The sequence below is a fragment of the Colletotrichum aenigma genome (assembly GCF_013390185.1).
Source record: "Colletotrichum aenigma strain Cg56 chromosome Unknown KSG_Cg56_contig01, whole genome shotgun sequence".
Taxonomy (NCBI): Eukaryota; Fungi; Ascomycota; class Sordariomycetes; order Glomerellales; family Glomerellaceae; genus Colletotrichum; species Colletotrichum aenigma.
Genome location: NW_023500907.1, coordinates 5,829,626 through 5,846,345, shown reverse-complemented (window position 1 = coordinate 5,846,345; position 16,720 = coordinate 5,829,626). Strand labels below are relative to the sequence as shown.

Genomic DNA, 16,720 nt, shown 5'->3' with positions numbered 1-16,720 from the left:
CCGCCGATGTTGACATGCTTTTTTGAGATGTGGCATTATTTCAAATTGCCTGAATATGATGTGGTCATCTACTTGACGCCTGAATGAAGCATTTGCGCGCCGTGCACTGCTCTGGAGCAGAGGCTGTGCTCTCTTCGCTTTCGCGTTGTCTCTTTTGTTCTTTTTCCCCTGGGCAGAATCGCTGATCGCTGATAAGGAGAAGCTTTGAACACAATTTCGCTATCGGTAATTTGATCTTCGCCCCGTCCCGTGCTGCAATGTTCTTGAGTCCCGGCACTCCGGCCTTAACTCCATGAACACCCAAGTTTCCCCCTTAAACATAGCCATTCAAACTAGAGCTTGGCGCCAATGCGCGCCATTGCGGTGCCCGTGCTGCTCTCCGTCAACATGCCACCCGGTGACCCGACTCGTTCCGGGTGTCAGTTTGCCTTGGGGTCCCGGAGCTTGAATAAAGAAAAAATATAAGGGGACCTGGGGGAACCCCGCTCGTATTGAATTGCGGGACCGAAGTCTCCAAATGCGAACCCGAGGGGGAAGACGCAGAGGCCATGACGACTCGCACCAGACGCACACGCATTAGACTTCTGGAACGGCTGATGTATGAGACACGTGATGGCGCTGACAACGTCCCAATGCCTTCTTGGACCCCTTCTGGGCAGTACTCAGCTGTGATTGGCCCCTGTCTCAATCTCGGGTTCGAGTGCGCTTGTTGAGACGGTGCTGTGCATACCTTATTGTGTGGGAGCGCAAGCCACCGTGGCGGCGCCGTACTCGTAAACGCGATCCATGAAATTGCCTATCTGGTCCATGCCTCATGAATCTTGCGCTTGGATATATAGGGGGCCGAGTCCGTCCGCCAACACTCATCATGAGATGTCATGCAAACCACTAGACCTCTGATTTCTTTAGCATTCTTCTTTTCCGCGCCACGATGACGAAACAAGTTGATCTTCCCGTTCGTCCGACAGTCATCCAGAGGACCAAGTCACAGCTTCGTCGTCGCGGTGATCGCACACAAAACCCGGTGCAACTGCAGGCATTTGAATGGAACCTCCCCGCCGATCATTCGCATTGGAAGCGTTTGAGATTAGCACTCCCAAGTCTAAGGGCTGTTGGTGTCAACAGCCTGTGGCTTCCTCCAGGAAGCAAGGCCAAGGATCCTGAGAGCAATGGCTACGACATCTACGATGCGTGGGACCTGGGGGAGTTTGACCAGAAGGGCTCAGTACCCACGAAATGGGGCACGAAGGAGGACCTGATGGCGCTGGCTGCCGAAAGCAACAAGAACGGCATCGGACTGGTGTGGGACGCGATTCACAACCATCGCGCTTATGCGGATGAGACTGAGATGGTGAAGGTCGTGGAAGTTGACCCCAGAGGTAAGGCGCACGCGCGACTCATGTACACCAGGGTGCCATGCTAAACTTTGTTTCCAGATAGACGGATAGACATCACAGACACGTATGAGATTGAGGCATGGACGAAATTCAACTACAAGGCCAGAGGCGGCAAGTACAGCACATTCACATATAACAAGACGCATTTCAACGGCACCGACTGGAACCAGCAGAACAGCAAGAGATCAATCTACCGGTATGTGGAGGATGGAAAGAACTGGCACCAAGACGTCGGCACCAGCCAGGGCAACGCGGATTACCTCATGTTGGAGAACCTCGACTACACCAACCCCGAAGTGGTCAAGGAGGCAACAGAGTGGGGCCGATGGATCGTGGATGAGCTCGGTCTGAGAGGCTTCCGCGTGGATGCGGTGCAACACATCTCATGGAACTTCATCAATGAGTGGACGAGGTACCTGAAGAAAACCAGCCGGCAAGACCTGATGTTTGTCGGCGAGTTCTGGCACGGCGACGTTCGGGTGTTGACGAACTGGATGGACAACATGCATTCGTTCTTCAGCCTGTATGACGTCCCGCTGATGTACCACATCGCGAGACTATCGTGGCATGAGGATCACGACTTGAGGGAGGTCTTCAAGAACACTTTGGTTGAGCAACGTCCCAATAACGCAGTGGTATGTATTTCATCCGGGAGTGTCAGCCGATTACACCCAGCTAACATACTTGCAGACTTTTATTCGCAATCATGATACCCAGCGTGGCCAAGCTATGGACACGCCTATTTCAGCAGCATTCATGCCCCTCGCCTATTCTCTCATTCTCCTGCGACGAGACGGACACCCCTGCGTCTTCTTTGGCGACCTCTACGGCACCGGCCTTCCCCACCTTGAACCTTCTGTACCAGACCTCCCGAATCTGCTCTTGGCCAGGAAGCTCTACGCCTACGGCAAGCAGAAAGACTACTTTGACAAGCACGACTGCATCGGTTGGGTGAGGCAGGGGACTGAGGAGAGACCCGATGGTCTTGCCGTTGTCATGAGCTGGACCCAATCTCCCGAGGCCGGATCCCAGATTTGCATGCAAGTTGGACGCGAGCATGCTGGAGAAGTATGGACAGACGTTATGGGTCTGCAAACTGCCAATGTCATGATTGATGAGAACGGCTTGGGACTGTTCCCCTGCCAACAAAACAGCATAGCATGCTTCGTCAATAAGGATGCAAAGGGGAGGAAGAGGTTTCCTGTTCGTTTCGACACTGACTTCAACGGCCTGCTCAATTAGAATGGCAGCGTTGCGGTGGATTTGTCGTGCTTTTTGTGGCCACTGCGAGTGGGCTCACATTCAATTTTATAGATAGAGACGGGCGTATGGTTGAGATTCTATAGCGTGGCACACCATAGCGAAAACTCAAGAAATCTTTACTCCTTGATTACACGGTCAGCGGCCAGCCGAGACACACTCTGGAGAGCTTCATGTGGGATTGTGAAGTAGGATGATAAGCATAACTTCGGGTGAAATCAATTATATTAATAAGATTGGTGCGTGTAACCAAGTCGTAGACCCTGTTGTCCTCCACCGACTCACTGATAGTAACTGCCCATAGCCCACATAGAATGATCGCCTATGTGCTTGAATATTTCCCACTGGAACATCATCTCGCTCTTCGCGCTTTGAACTTCGTCCCGATCAGTGATAATTCCGACGTTGAAGAATAAGTCCATCTGCTCAGCAACCCATTTCTTGCACCCTTGTCCCTTGTTGTCGAAGTCGTACTTTTCCCTCCCATGTTCAACAATTGTGTCGAAGAAACTGCTCACCTTCAGTGGCTGTCGAGTAGTGAACCGGCAAATGCATTGGGCCCGGCTGAAATGTCGATCTTCCAAAAGGCTGATGACGATGTTTGCTTTGGAGCCATCGCCTCCACTGCCGGCCGGGGTTCCGCTGGGTGTGCAGTCGAGCTGTATCAGACGCCAGGCGTCAGGGTCAAGATGATTCGGTGTAACGGTCAAGTAGAATGTCCAGTGATTGCCGCCGTTAGCGAGAGGCTCGTGGGCGACCGCGCTTGCCTCTAAGACTGAGAGGGAGAAGATGTGCTCTCGATCTTTCTTTGGAATACACTGCACTGCCTCGAATTTGGGTGGCTGAAAAGCCCAAAACTGCTGGGTTGAAGCATGTTCAGAGATTACTGAAGTCATCGCAGAGGAATCATTAGTCGAATTTGGCTCGACACTGGCGCTCTGGGTCATCGAAGTCATTCTGTAGGGCTAGAGCTTTGCTCGTTGTACACAGACTGAGAAGAGAAAGATATCAGATCGTGAGGACTCGTTGGTACTGAGAAGCTGGTTTTGCATGAAGGAGGGTAGAACGGCCACAAAGCTCGTTAACAGGCAGCACTTAAGAATGTGAAGGGGTACTGGCTCGCCGCACCACTTACTTAAGTAAGCGCTCGTTGAGATGCAACGACATCCGGACAGGTTTAAGTGGGTATGGCTAGGCAGCAGGCTAGGAAATCTTTCTTTTGACCATGAGAACCGGCCAACACGACGTGACATCGGCTGTGTTGCCTCGCGCTACCAAGACCAACCAAAGACCTAACCAACACAACCCCATCGACATTCAAGATTTAGCCAATCGCAGCAAGAGATCATGCAAACCACATCAGATCTCTATTTCTCACTAAGTTTTATATGATCTTCGCTGGTCGTAACCCCATTTGCTTTTGACTGAAGTCCACATGTGCAATTTCGTCGCTGCTACCCCGAACCAAGCTCGTCCGATGGCGTCGGACGCCAGACCAGGAGAATTCCCGACCGACTCTGATAAGTCAACTCAACTGGAAGACATATCATATCCACTGGACAACGTGGAGTTTGACTCGGTCACTGACGAGCAACTTGGTCGTCTTTTCCAAACGGCACCCGTCTTATACCAAGCTGGCAGTAACAAGATTGTGCGAATCTCTCAGAGCCTCGTTTTGAAAGGCGATGGCACGGTCTCCAAAGGCGAGGGTGAAACTCAGCGCTTCGCTGCAGTCCATGGATTCCCAGTTCCCACGGTCCATCGGGTTTTCTCCCTGTTCGGGCTGTACCCCGACTGGCCAGAGGAACAAAGCTGGTTCATAGTGATGGATTTTGTGCCGGGAGTTTCTCTTGAGAAGGCATGGCCAGACCTCGACACAGACGCTCGCGATACCGTGGTAGTCAAGGTCGCCGAGATTATCGATCGGATGCAGTCTCTCAAAATATGCGACATGCCCCCTGGCCCTGTGGACTACGAAGGCGATGAGCCCTGGCGAGGTCCCTATTTCACCGCATACGGTACCGGGCCTTTTCCGAGCCTTCAAGATATGGAAGACTGGTACAACCATAAACTGGATGTTTGCATCCGACTCAAGAGAACTAGCAATGAGACCCAAAGATTTGCCTTCACGGATGTTGTCCTGACTCATTAAGACGTTGCACCTCGAAATATCATCCTACAAGAAGGAAATCAGGACCTGTGCCTCGTCGACTTTGGGTTCGGAGGCATATATCCCCCTGGGTTCGAACAAGCCGCTTTGGTGAGGCAGGCAGTTGGGCAATGGGATGTGGAATTTCGAGAAATGATTTTGCAGAAGCTAACTTATCGAGGAGAAAAGGAAATGAAACAGCTGAGGGCTATTATGTACGGACTGACAACGGGCGTATTGTTGTAGCTTTCAATTGTACGCAGCGTTGTCATTGCGGATTTGAGGTTGCTTTTTAACGGACGAAATGTATTACATGATTGCGCGGCAGCCCTACCATTATGGTATTGCAATACCTGGACATAATTAGTGACGTGGGGACAATTCCAGACCGTATTTGGTTTGTTGATGATGATACTCGCCTTTTGATTTGTTGTCTTCGTCCATCCTCTTGACTGCGTGTTTCCTGGGACATATCCCGATAGCCGTACGATCAAAAGGCCTACCCGGTGAGAAGATTCTGTGCTCTGAGTCTAATCAAACCGAGGGAAAAAACAACATTATATCCAAATTCTGTAGGGCTGGCACTGCTTACTGATCATACTCAGTGTTGATCAAAATATCTTAGGATGCTTCACCCAATAATCTAGGATATACGATGCGGTCAGCCCGGCTTATGCGAGCTGACCTTGGTATCCTTCTCATATATGCCTCGGCTTACGACTTCGATATTCTCAAATACGGAACATAAGCGACACATCTTTGCCTTGTACCCTCTATTCTTTTCAAGAAGATAGGAAACGCTACTGTTTGGGTAGTCGTGAAATCTTGACTTGTCGTGGATCACAGCCGAGGTACAAGTCATAAGACCAATTCAATTAGCTACGGTTGGCTTTCTTAAATTCGACCTTTTGAAGCGGTCTTACCACGATCATCAACGTTGCCAACGTCAGCTTGACAGCTGGTCGCAACCCAGTCCCTAACCGCCAAGACTCCTCAGCCCCAGTTGTCTGACCCCTGCCAGTCTTCTCGCACAGCCCCAATTCCCATCCGCTCTCCATTATCAGAGGCCAATAAAGTCACGGAGACCCACAGCAGGACCTGGAAAATAGAAAAAGGGGCACTTTTGACCTCTTCACTGAGCACCATCCTGCTGTTATCGAAACAATGCCCCGGAAAGGAAGCCGCAAAGTGAGAACGGGCTGCTTAACTTGCAAGTGAGTAACATCACTCCATTGCCTCAAATCCCGTGTCATCCAGTGAACTTGCACCTAACACGGCTACATTCAGAGCTCGGAAGATAAAATGCGACGAGACAAAGCCGGCCTGCGCGAAATGTTCCGCGACCGGTCGGAAATGTGACGGCTACAAGGCGCTGACCCCGGCACGCCCGGCTAGACCGCAGCTTTGCCTGGCGAAGTCCCCGGACGAGTTTCCGGGTTCTCTAAACGGAGCGGACTACAGGGCCATGCAGTTCTTCTCTGAGATGGTAGGCCCAAACCTGCCTGGCGCTACCGACCCGTATTTCTGGACGGACCTCGTCATGCAGTTCACCAGGTTCGAGCCGGCGGTAAAGCACTCGGTGCTTGCCATTAGCGCATTATATGAAGATGTCACCATGACGAGTGCGGATGCGACAGGAAGCTCCCAGGCTCGACGTCTGCGAGATAACAACCTCGCATTGGCTCACTATAATATTGCGATCAAGCATCTACTGGTCATGGAGAACAAGGGACTGGTGGTACTCGTCTGCCTCTTGTTCATCTGTATCGAGATCTTACAGTCGAACCGCGAAGCTGCTCTTCAACATAGCACGCACGGGACGATCATTCTGGGGACCTCCGACGCTCTCTCGTATCGCTGGGTCAAGCAGTGGGTGCTGCCACTGTTCCGCCGCCTCAACACCCTAAATTTCTGGTTCGGGGAAGGACCTGATTTACCAGATCTCACGGTCTTCAGATGTTTAACCCCTGCTCGGTTTTCTAATTATGACGAGGCGGGAGACATGATCGATGATATCTTCAATCAGGCATTCCAGATTCTGTGCCAAGGCTACATCTACCGAGGCGGGTCCATGAGAGGCCAAGACCCGCCCCCCGAGTTACTGAGCCAGCAACGGAGAATCGTACAGCTACTTAAAGATTGGCATATATTATTCGGGAATCTTGAGACCAGATCGATGTCAACAACGAAACACTCTGCTATAACGAAAAATAAGAAGGGGTGTCTTCGAACATTCTCCTTAGTTCGGTACCATATCTGTCGAATATGGTCCAACATAGCCTTTGCCTCGTCAGAAATGGTGTTCGACGAGCACTTCGACGACTATCAAACCACAGTGGAAGAAATGCTAAAGACAGTCGAAAACCGATCTCCAGGCCGCCAAAGCAAATTTGAGTTCGAAATGGGCTTCATCGCGCCAGTCCTGTTTCTCGTCATGAAGTGCCGATATCTCACTCTTCGATTGAAGGCACTTCGGTGTCTGGCCATTCTCCCGGCGCCAAGAGAAGCACTTTGGGAGAGGGATAGAATGTATGCGGTAGCACGGCGTATGGTTGAGATAGAACACGGCGTGGTCCTAGATAAGGACGGACAGATACCGCCTGAGGTCGAGCCTTTGCGTCCGGGGTTGCCTGCCAAGACCATGAGAGTGGAGCAATTTGTCACTGAGACGCTGGATATGATCGGTAGGGACGTTTTCGGCCGCGAAGTTCGGGGAACGAAGGTAATTTTCTTCATGCGTGCAGCAGACGACTCTGTCCGTCTTGTACCAGACGTACTTCCTGGTGCTGGCGTCGAACTACCTGAGTGGTCTGTAAAATGGGCATATGATAGTATTCCGTCGGACACAAGTGGCGGACGAGAAGCGCAAGATAACATCGATGACTCAGAGGTGATGGCCCTAACTCAGGCATATCAAAGGCTCATGGATAGTCGAAAGGAATAATTGCTGCATTATCTTCCAAGTTCATCCCTTTCAAGAGATAATGTAATGTTCAGCGACTAAGACAGTCTTTACCGTGCGATGCTGGTGTGAATGACATCAAATGTTGCGGCAAGGGCGGCTTTGCCGTCCTTCGCCGGCTCTCGGCCCGGAAGGCGTCATCTTTCGGAGTGGAAACGGGTATTCCGGTGGAGATTGTGGGTTTGGAAACTAAGATTGAGTCCCTGCCTCCTGGGCCAACATACCTCTGAGGCTATTCCACGACGCTCAAGAAAAAAGTTCACGATGGGTCTGAACAGGGGGCCATGGAGGATCATCCGCCGACCCGGGGTACAGAGTGACGCAGCCCTACTGGGCTAAATGGTCTACACGCACTCTGAGCTCATTGTCTACTTCGGATGCTGTGGATCACCGCCTCCAGGTTTTGAAGATCTCCCGAGAGTGGTGTACCTAAGGCTCCGAGACAGCTCTGTAGGCTTAGTCTAACCCACCCATCGCGATCGCGGGCACCGAGGTGTTGCGTAGGCCGTATCGCAAATAACGGTATGAATGGGTGTTAGCCGGCTAGAGGCGAGATGAGGTAACAAGTCGCCGAGCCGGATCACGTCCGCTACGCGCTGCCCCTGGCTCTAACGAGCCCCGTCATCCTACAACATTTTAGCCACCGACGACGTCGGATTTTGCAAGTCAGAAAAGTTGGGCAAATTCAAACCTGCCATCCGGACGTGGCGTGCCACAGGAAATGGTGTTAGGGACGTCGGGTCAGACTTACCCAATGCGACAAGTCTAGATTCCGAGCAAAGACCATGTCTAAGTCTGAATCGCCTTGTCTGACTCCGGCGAGGAGCTAGCTTTGTTGGTCCAGCACTTCGTCTGATAGTCACACTCGGCTGCCCGACGGAATCCGTGTCACTTTCCAACTATTCCCCCATTCATTAGACGTCGGCCGACATCCCATCGCGCGGGATGGCCCAGCCAACATCCCCGGCTGCGCTAATGCATTAAATTTGCCCATATTTGTGATTGGAGGCGCCTCCTCGGCCTCCACTCCCCCCGCACTCCACGTGGACTCTGAATCGCACGGTTGACGTCAAAACGAGCTTGTGCTTCGGGGCCAAGGGTGCATGGGGCGGAAAGACGGGCTAAAAGAGCGCGGAAACTTATGGGGTTAAAAGGCAAGTGTCCTTGTCCGCTCGCTGGAGCATCGGAAGTGTCGTGGGAGAATAAAACAGAAGGTCATGCCACCTCGATCGGGGGCAGAATAAATCCAGCAGCTGGAAATGTGTTGAGTGCAACTTTGACCCTCTGAAGAATAAATTTTCACAATGTTTTATTTGCCTGTTATTGCTGCAGTCGTCTCCTATCTTCTTCTCGTACGGTTCCTCAGATATCGGCGCCGAGATGACTTCCAGAAAAGACATCCGTACAAGACGAGGGAGGAAATGGCGTCCATGTCGCTCTCGGATGCTGCCGCAATAATTCGGGAGCTCTCAGAGCAAGAGTTCCCCACAATCTTTTACACATCAGTATCTTTTGCACTATTCAAGGTTTGCTTTCCTGCTACTATTTACGCTCATTTTGAAGACTAAACCCTGGAATAGACATACGGAATTCCGACTATTTCCAAGCTTCTTGTCGCTACCAGTCAGCTTTCCGGCGACGCCACAGCCTCAAAGCGGCGCACCGATACAGGCGTCTTGATGACAGAAATCATGATGAACAAGCCCGAGTGTCCTCGTAGCATCGAAGCTATCGCTCGCGTCAACTTCCTCCACGACCGCTGGCGTAAAGCTGGGAAGATCTCCAACGACGACTTGCTCTATACACTGAGCCTCTTCGCCCTCGAGCCAGTGCGCTGGACCGCCAGGTACGAGTGGCGAGATCTGACCATGCTCGAGAAGAATGCCATGGCGATGTTTTGGAGAGACTTGGGCAAGGAGATGGAGATTTCCTACGACTGTTTGATCCCGCACATGGCTGAGAAAAACGATGCCATCGCCTGGCTGGATGCTCTGCAAATCTGGAGCATCAACTACCAGGAGAAGTATATGGTTTACGCAGTGCCGAATGAGAAGCTAGCACATGCAAACGTGCACCTACTACTTCTGGATCTTCCGAAGTGGTCGCACAGCTTCGTGTTTGCGCAACTGCGATGTTTGATGGAGACACAGTTGAGACATGCAATGGGGTGAGTAGTGGTAAACTGGTCTTGGTTGCAACTCTTGGTTACTGACCTTCATTCTAGTTACGAGGACCCTAGCAACTTTCAATTTTCCGTCTTTAACGCTATCATGAACACGCGCCGCTGGGTTCTGAGGAATCTTTGTCTTCCGAGGCCCAAATGGTGGACCAACCCAATGCTAAAGGATATCGACAAGAAGACTTGCCGATACTACTTGCCGACCTATTTGGCCCATCCATACTACGTCAAGCCTACCTTCTACTCACGATGGGGGCCTGCAGCTATCTATAGCCGTCTCATCGGCGGCCGCCTTCCTGGAGATGAGGGCACTAAATACCATCCTGACGGTTATTTGATTCCCGAAGTAGGACCTGATTCCCAAAGGGGCAAGGGCAAGGAGTACATGGATATGACAAAAGAACGAGTATCACAAGCTAGAGGCTGTCCGATGGCCTTTGGAGTGTGAGTTACGGCGACTTATACCCACAGCATAGGGCATTTTCAAGCTTCGGGTAGCAATTGTATTTGCATTTGGCCGCGGAAATTCCCCGCCGAAAGAGATTGTCAAGTAACATGAGCGAATGACAGAGCGTGCAAGGAGCAATTCCCATTATGAATTCTGAAAGACCTTTGACTAGCTACTTCCTACGTGTTTGACAGAAACACTTTGCTGCGTGAAAAGCATAGATCTCATGTGAGTCTCGCTGGCGGCGTCGAGAGTACAATAGAATCTTCACATTTGGCATTTACGCTCATCGCAAAAACCACTTCTAACACTAGATAGGTGGGTAAATTCCGTCGGGGATAGTTTGCACATGTGTCTGTCCGTGAGTTTGAGATTTGGTTGCTCCTGGGCCGAGGGTTAAATTTCCCCGCGAGATGGCTAGTCATCTGATGCGACTCAGCCAACCAAAACGCCAAGACAGGACTTTCGGTTTCCTAATTCAATAACCGAACTATATTTACCCTTTTTTCAGACGCGATCGTAGATCGAGGCCCGTCAAGTTGGGCGGAACAACAACCTTAAAAATGATCGGTCTCCCGAAGGAATCGTCCTTTACGCACCGACTGTCCGGCAGGCTGCAAACATACGAATAGTATGACCATGCTTTGAGCACAGCACTTTACGCTCATACAAATTGTAGTCAACCGCAAGACAATTTTGACAAGCAATGGATGCACTATCTAGCTCGCGTCTGTGTGCTCCGTCGAAAGTCTGTCTTGCATGAGTCTCCGTCGTTTTGCACCATCACCCTTCCAGTTGCCTGGCAAGAAGCTTGAAAGGTGGGTTGATTTATGTAAGCCTTAACCCAGCACAAATTAGCATGATCATTCCTGACGCTGATGCCACATGGTGGGACATAAAGGCGATAACAGTGTGCCTAAGCCAGGTATCACTTCACGCTGTATCTACATAGGCTGAAGGCAATTATCAGTATACACATCTCTGCACACAGCTCAGACACTGGATGTTCAACATAAATCGTTTCTTCATATTCCACAAACTACAAAAACTAAGCAATCGCTAAACCCATGTGATACCCTGCAATTCGCACCACCAATCGCCTTCGTTCTCGTAGTAATCAAACTCAGACTTTCCATAAAGGTCCTTTTCTGCGTTGTCTACTGTGCAAACATTCAAGTTGAAGTTGCAAGGCTGCATTGCGTCGAACAGAACGCCGTTTGGTGACACCTCTTCCCAAGGGTTGGTCAGCTGCTCGTAGTCGTGCGTGTCAAAGCAGGTTGTGGGCCCGAGGAAGATGTCCTCCTTAGTCAGGCCGTACACGTCTTGCAGCTTGGATGCGAGGCGATGTTCGGGCACGAAGTCGTCACTGCCCTTCTTCTGGAGGCGGTACTTGGTCCACAGGCCGTTGGGCTGCTGCTGGCAGTAGAAGGCGCTCCTGTAGTCCTTGTAGTAATCGTTGGGATCGCATTCCGTCATGTTGTAGACCCGGAAGATGAAGACGTTCTGGGCCTGCAGGATCAGACCCATGGCGTTGATGCTGACGGTCTTGTACATCCAGTTCTCGACGTCGTCTTGGGTGAAGTTCTTGTTGCGGACGAGGTAGTTGCCGCCGTGGAGGACCGTGTTGATGCCCCACTTGGTGTCGTTGATGGGTGCGTCGATGATGTTTTGCGCGTATTGGCCGATGGCTTTTTTGTATTCATCCAACTTCTGGCCCATCTGGTCCCCAATGGCAGTCCACCTTACGAATTCCTTGTCCGCGCTCGGCGCCAGCAACATACCGCTGACGATGATGTTGTTTCCCTGTACTGCTGAGGCGATACCACCTTGAACAGCTCCAAACACTGCAGTGGTTGGGAAAGCGTTGAGGATACCGTTCATCCACGCGATGGCCATCTTCCATCCTGTGACGTTGTCCTTTGGCTTCGGCCACAATTCGGTAACCATCTTGGAAAGCCGCATGCCCAAGATAGCTGCTGTGTATGTCACAGCGAGGTTGAGGTTGTTGACATAGTTGTTCCACCCCTGGATGCCCATCAGCGCATACCTAGGTATTGTTAGCGGAAGTCGAAGACAATGAGGCTCAACAAGATATGACGTACCAGCCAGGAAGTTGAACCGGGGAGCATGGCTGTCCAGCATTGCACCATTCGTTAACGCCGCAAAAGAAGTTGGGTGCGCCGAGGTAGGCTCCCAGTGCTTGAATATTGTTGTTGGGGTATTGAATGTAATGTTGCGAAGCGTTTGCCAAGAAGCCGTCGACATCTTCCTCTATCCATGTTTGGTTGGAAAGTGCCTTTGTTTCGCAAGTTGCTTGCCGGGTATCTAAGATCGTAGGTCTGGGGAGGCTGATGTCGTTGTTGCTGACTGGGACTGGTGTGGCAACGCTCTTTGACATTAACAACGCGACACAAGTCGCGATTATATGTTGGTAACGCATGACGAGGAGCGAAACAAAACAAAAGAGGCGCTAGCACAACGATCAAAACCAAACCGCGACTGGGTATATGGAACTGTGAACGACCGACTGCAGATGAACGCTGAGTTTGGAAGAATCATCAAGGTTTCCCTCGACGATGATATATTTCTCTGGGTTGCCTGGCACACACCCAGCTTATGGCGGTAAATACAGCGGCTATCGTGACCACCATCCGAGGTGCGGTCTAGCCAGATAAGGGGGGATTGCGCAATCGGCAAGGTCCATTCAACCATATCTCTAATGACTCTGGGAACATATTAAGAGTAATTGGTAAGGGACGAATGTGTGGAGAGATATCCCACGCCGAACCGGATGTCCGCTCTCGCGTGATAGCTTGCCAGCGGGCCACTATGGCCAATGGGAGAGCGCTTGTTTGCGGGAAACCATTGAGATAGGGGAGTTGGCATTTGTCCCAAACGGAGTTATCAGCTTGGCAGGTGAAGGATCTGAGTCGTAAGAATGAAGCTTATCTCAGATGAGTGTCAGCCCTAATGTTGCAAAGTCAGGTCCTTCGCTGTTGCCGATGAGACCTAAGCAGAGAGAATAGTTGATCTCAATATTTTTGCTATATTGATTTAGGGCGTGATAAGATCGCTTCGCAGCAGAGGCCGCATGATTTGCCGGGGTACCCTAATTATAGAAAGCTAGGGGTCGGCGGCGATGGAAGCCGCAACTCCAGTTGTTGGTTGAGCAGCGAATGAGGGCTCAGATGACGTCCCCAAACAGGCAAAAAGTTCCCAGAAGGAATGGACACGGGAAGGATTTGACGTTGACGGAATCTGAAGCTCGAGCACGCGATTGCAGCGTTACGTTGAGGTTGTTTGTGGTGCAGAAGAATTATAGTAATTGAGTCAGTGTGTTGAAGTATAAAATATGAGGGCTCTGGGTCTTTCCCAGCGAAAGTTTCCCAGCCTGGAACGGATCGTCCGTGACATCTCCACGTCTTTCGGCAACACCGATCTTACGCCATCCTCGCGGGTTATCTCGTGTCAACCCGCGGAGAGTGGTCTATCAACACATTGGTGTAAATGATCATGCATCGTGACTCTGGAATTATTGATAATAACGGGCGGAGGACCTCAATAGTTGTTCGCAAATAGGCCTCTCATTCCCAGCTTCAACCACACTCATTTGGCGTTCGTAATATCGACTATGTTTGTTAGACTCTTTGTTCTGTTTTGTGCGCTCGCACTTGGCACACTCGCCGATAGACATCACTTCTGCTGGTGCAACAGCGAGCAAGTACCGGACCACGACCTCTGCTTAACGCAAGCCGCTTGCAATTATTATCCGCAAGACAAGTTCTTCGGCGTGCACTACGGCGACCCGAATGCGCCAACAATTTCCAAGATGAACTTCAAGAAGCAAGAGTGCTATGGCACGCGCGCGTGGCCCATCATCCCGCACCCTTTCCTCGGAGGCAACGAATTTGATGATGCGTGTTACGCTGCCGCGGCGGATCCCGCCGTCGTCAATGCGTGCGGCATCTCACCGGGAACACGAACCAAAATTAAGTCTCGTTGTTCTTATGGATTTGACTAAGCTTTCATGTAAAAGGCAAGCCACTTCCGCCACGACCTGAGTGTGGCCCATACTTGCAGATTGTTTCGTGGCTGACATTTACTACTCAGATACCCCCACATCACCAAAACGGCCAAGAAGCGGCTGGACGCGGATTCTCACTCAGGTACACGCCAGTCTTTGCGAGGCTTGCTGCATCCCAATCATGGGTTCTTAGGGAGGAAAACAGCGCTAGGAAAGGAGGATGCAATGGTGTTCCAACATCGGGCTAGTAACTGATTTAGTGATTCGTAGATTGCGTCTAGCAAATATCACGTGAGATCTGATTCCCGGCCAACTTTTAGCCTCCAGCCTGTGTGCCTGGTAATGTCGTTTCTTTGCGCTGGTTTTCCAGTTCCTACGTTCAGGGCTGCTCATAACCGCGCCCTTTCACTAACAGAAGAGCTATTTTGACCGGGGAAGCCAAAGCTTAGGATTAATGCCTGTCCAACGACCCACGCAGCGGTTTCACTCCTGTCTAGGTAGTGAGCGAATAAGGTAGGTAGAAAGGAAGGAATCTGAAACCACAAAAGAAAGCTGGAGATTTTGGGCGCCGAGATTGAACTTTGCTAGAGCCCCTCATTTGCTGACTCATCAGGACGGGAAATACCTAGGTCACAATGCGCCCTGACGCGACGCGTCTTGATCATCAACAAGTATTTCAGCACTGGCAATATCGGGAAAAAGCGCGGTCTTGATAAAATCAAAGGTGAAAACGAGCCCTCCGAATGGAGTTGGAAGGAGGCAGACAATTACATTGAACGGAATCGCGACCAACTTGCAATCGAACAACGAAGGGACATTCGCATGTACTACGTTATCTACGCCGGGAAAACATGCGGCATTTTTAAGAACTGGGCGGGCCCTGGTGGTGCTCAAGAGCAGACGGGAGGAAGAGTGCGAAGTAAAAGTATTTTCACTAAGAACATACACTCGTATTTGATCGTTTAGCTAACGAATGCTAATCACGATAGGCATTTCAGCGTCAACCTGGGAGATAGCCGCGAGCCCAATCTTCTGCCCTTACAACTACGACTAACGAACAGCAGATGCAACTTCTTCGTGAAGGTTTCGCTAGGGAGTCCATGGCGGGACATTTGCCGCGTTCGCCAACAAAACCTCAACGCACTGCTGCTGGGTCTTCTGTCAAGGCTGGAAATGGCTTCCCGAGCGAAGCCTCGTCAAGCAAGCGCCCGCGTCTGAATGATCCTTCTAAGTACCCTGAAAGTTCTCGCGACGCGTTTGTCGCATCGGCAAACAACGAACTACGAGGTGAAAAGAGCTTTGATGAGGAGGATGAGGTCGCACCGCCAACGCCGCCCGAGCTACCACCCCTCTGTCCAAACAACAACGCGCGCTAGAGCTGGCAATTAACGGAGAAAATCTGTTCATCACTGGGTATGTACATGAATGAAAGATAATCTAGTGATTAGCACATCAACTCACAGCTGATTCCGTAGATCTGTGTTACGGTCAGCTATCCGACAGTAGGGTCTGCTAACAGAAGCTGGGGATTGATACGTTCTAACAGTATACTGGGTTGTGGTCGTAGGTCGTAGTTCGTAGGCTGTAGTAGATCGGGTCTTCAGAGGCTAAGGGGATCAGTCTTAGACTCAACAAGTGATTCGCAGTGAAGGTAAGCTGAGAGTATCCGTGAGGATGAGTACTAAGTTGATTGCTGAAGAGCTATAGAAGTCTGACCATAAGCCAGGCTCAGGGTCATACTATATATAAGTTCTGAACAGTGGTCTTTATCTATCTAAGGGTGATCACCTAGGTGCATGAGGTGATCGCAATCAGTTGGCAAAGCTAACTGATCACTGAGCGTTCCTTCCTATGCTCCACTGATCGTTTCCTTATCTTATCGTCACGTGACTTATACCATAGTTCTTCCGTGCCGAGTGAGTTCCTGTTGTTCCTGTGATCCTGCAGTACAAATGTCCTATCCTAGCCGCCCGACGCCCAAGTAGGTCGGTCAACTGTTATCCATACATAACGGGTCGTAACATCAGGTCCCCTCTCCAAAGGTCTTGCCCTCAAGACCCAACATAAGTAGGTCGTTAGTCCCAGGTTGGGGATCCGTCAATCGTGCTTCCTGATTTACCCATAATGCTGACACCATATCAGGTCGCGTTCAAAAATCGAAATCGAGTTCTGCCTCTACTCTTCGTCGTCGCAATCGTGCGCTGCGTATCGCCGAGTTTGGTTTTGTTGTCAACATGCCTTGTTCTTACTGTCGTTCCGCAGGGAAGCGTTGCAAACTTCTTCCGGGCGGTGAAGTTTGTG

General features: G+C 50.8%; 6 protein-coding genes across 6 annotated transcripts; 4 read left to right on the top strand and 2 right to left on the bottom strand.

The window, feature by feature from the left end:
• Positions 1-931: 931 nt before the first annotated feature.
• On the top strand, positions 932-2,639 carry AMT6 (Glucan 1,4-alpha-maltohexaosidase; the record flags this gene model as incomplete). The annotated part of the gene is made up of 3 exons (XM_037316798.1): positions 932-1,379; positions 1,437-2,032; positions 2,088-2,639. The coding sequence occupies 3 exons, from the start codon at positions 932-934 to the stop codon at positions 2,637-2,639; spliced, it is 1,596 nt and encodes a 531-aa protein (XP_037185865.1).
• Positions 2,640-2,938: 299 nt separating this feature from the next.
• Positions 2,939-3,553, bottom strand: CGCA056_v001537 (uncharacterized protein; the record flags this gene model as incomplete). The annotated part of the gene is made up of 1 exon (XM_037316797.1): positions 2,939-3,553. One exon carries the CDS (start codon positions 3,551-3,553, stop codon positions 2,939-2,941), a length of 615 nt encoding a protein of 204 aa, XP_037185874.1.
• A 2,718-nt stretch (positions 3,554-6,271) lies between these two features.
• Positions 6,272-7,750, top strand: CGCA056_v001536 (uncharacterized protein; the record flags this gene model as incomplete). The annotated part of the gene is made up of 1 exon (XM_037316796.1): positions 6,272-7,750. The coding sequence occupies one exon, from the start codon at positions 6,272-6,274 to the stop codon at positions 7,748-7,750; it is 1,479 nt and encodes a 492-aa protein (XP_037185873.1).
• Positions 7,751-9,072: 1,322 nt separating this feature from the next.
• mpaB-1 (Mycophenolic acid synthesis protein B) lies at positions 9,073-10,395 on the top strand (the record flags this gene model as incomplete). Its single annotated transcript, XM_037316795.1, has 3 exons — positions 9,073-9,294; positions 9,349-9,935; positions 9,993-10,395. 3 exons carry the CDS (start codon positions 9,073-9,075, stop codon positions 10,393-10,395), a joined length of 1,212 nt encoding a protein of 403 aa, XP_037185872.1.
• A 1,059-nt stretch (positions 10,396-11,454) lies between these two features.
• CGCA056_v001534 (uncharacterized protein) lies at positions 11,455-12,835 on the bottom strand (the record flags this gene model as incomplete). Its single annotated transcript, XM_037316794.1, has 2 exons — positions 11,455-12,442; positions 12,498-12,835. 2 exons carry the CDS (start codon positions 12,833-12,835, stop codon positions 11,455-11,457), a joined length of 1,326 nt encoding a protein of 441 aa, XP_037185871.1.
• A 1,191-nt stretch (positions 12,836-14,026) lies between these two features.
• Positions 14,027-15,473, top strand: CGCA056_v001533 (uncharacterized protein; the record flags this gene model as incomplete). The annotated part of the gene is made up of 4 exons (XM_037316793.1): positions 14,027-14,352; positions 14,506-14,561; positions 15,033-15,338; positions 15,409-15,473. The coding sequence occupies 4 exons, from the start codon at positions 14,027-14,029 to the stop codon at positions 15,471-15,473; spliced, it is 753 nt and encodes a 250-aa protein (XP_037185870.1).
• Positions 15,474-16,720: the final 1,247 nt, after the last annotated feature.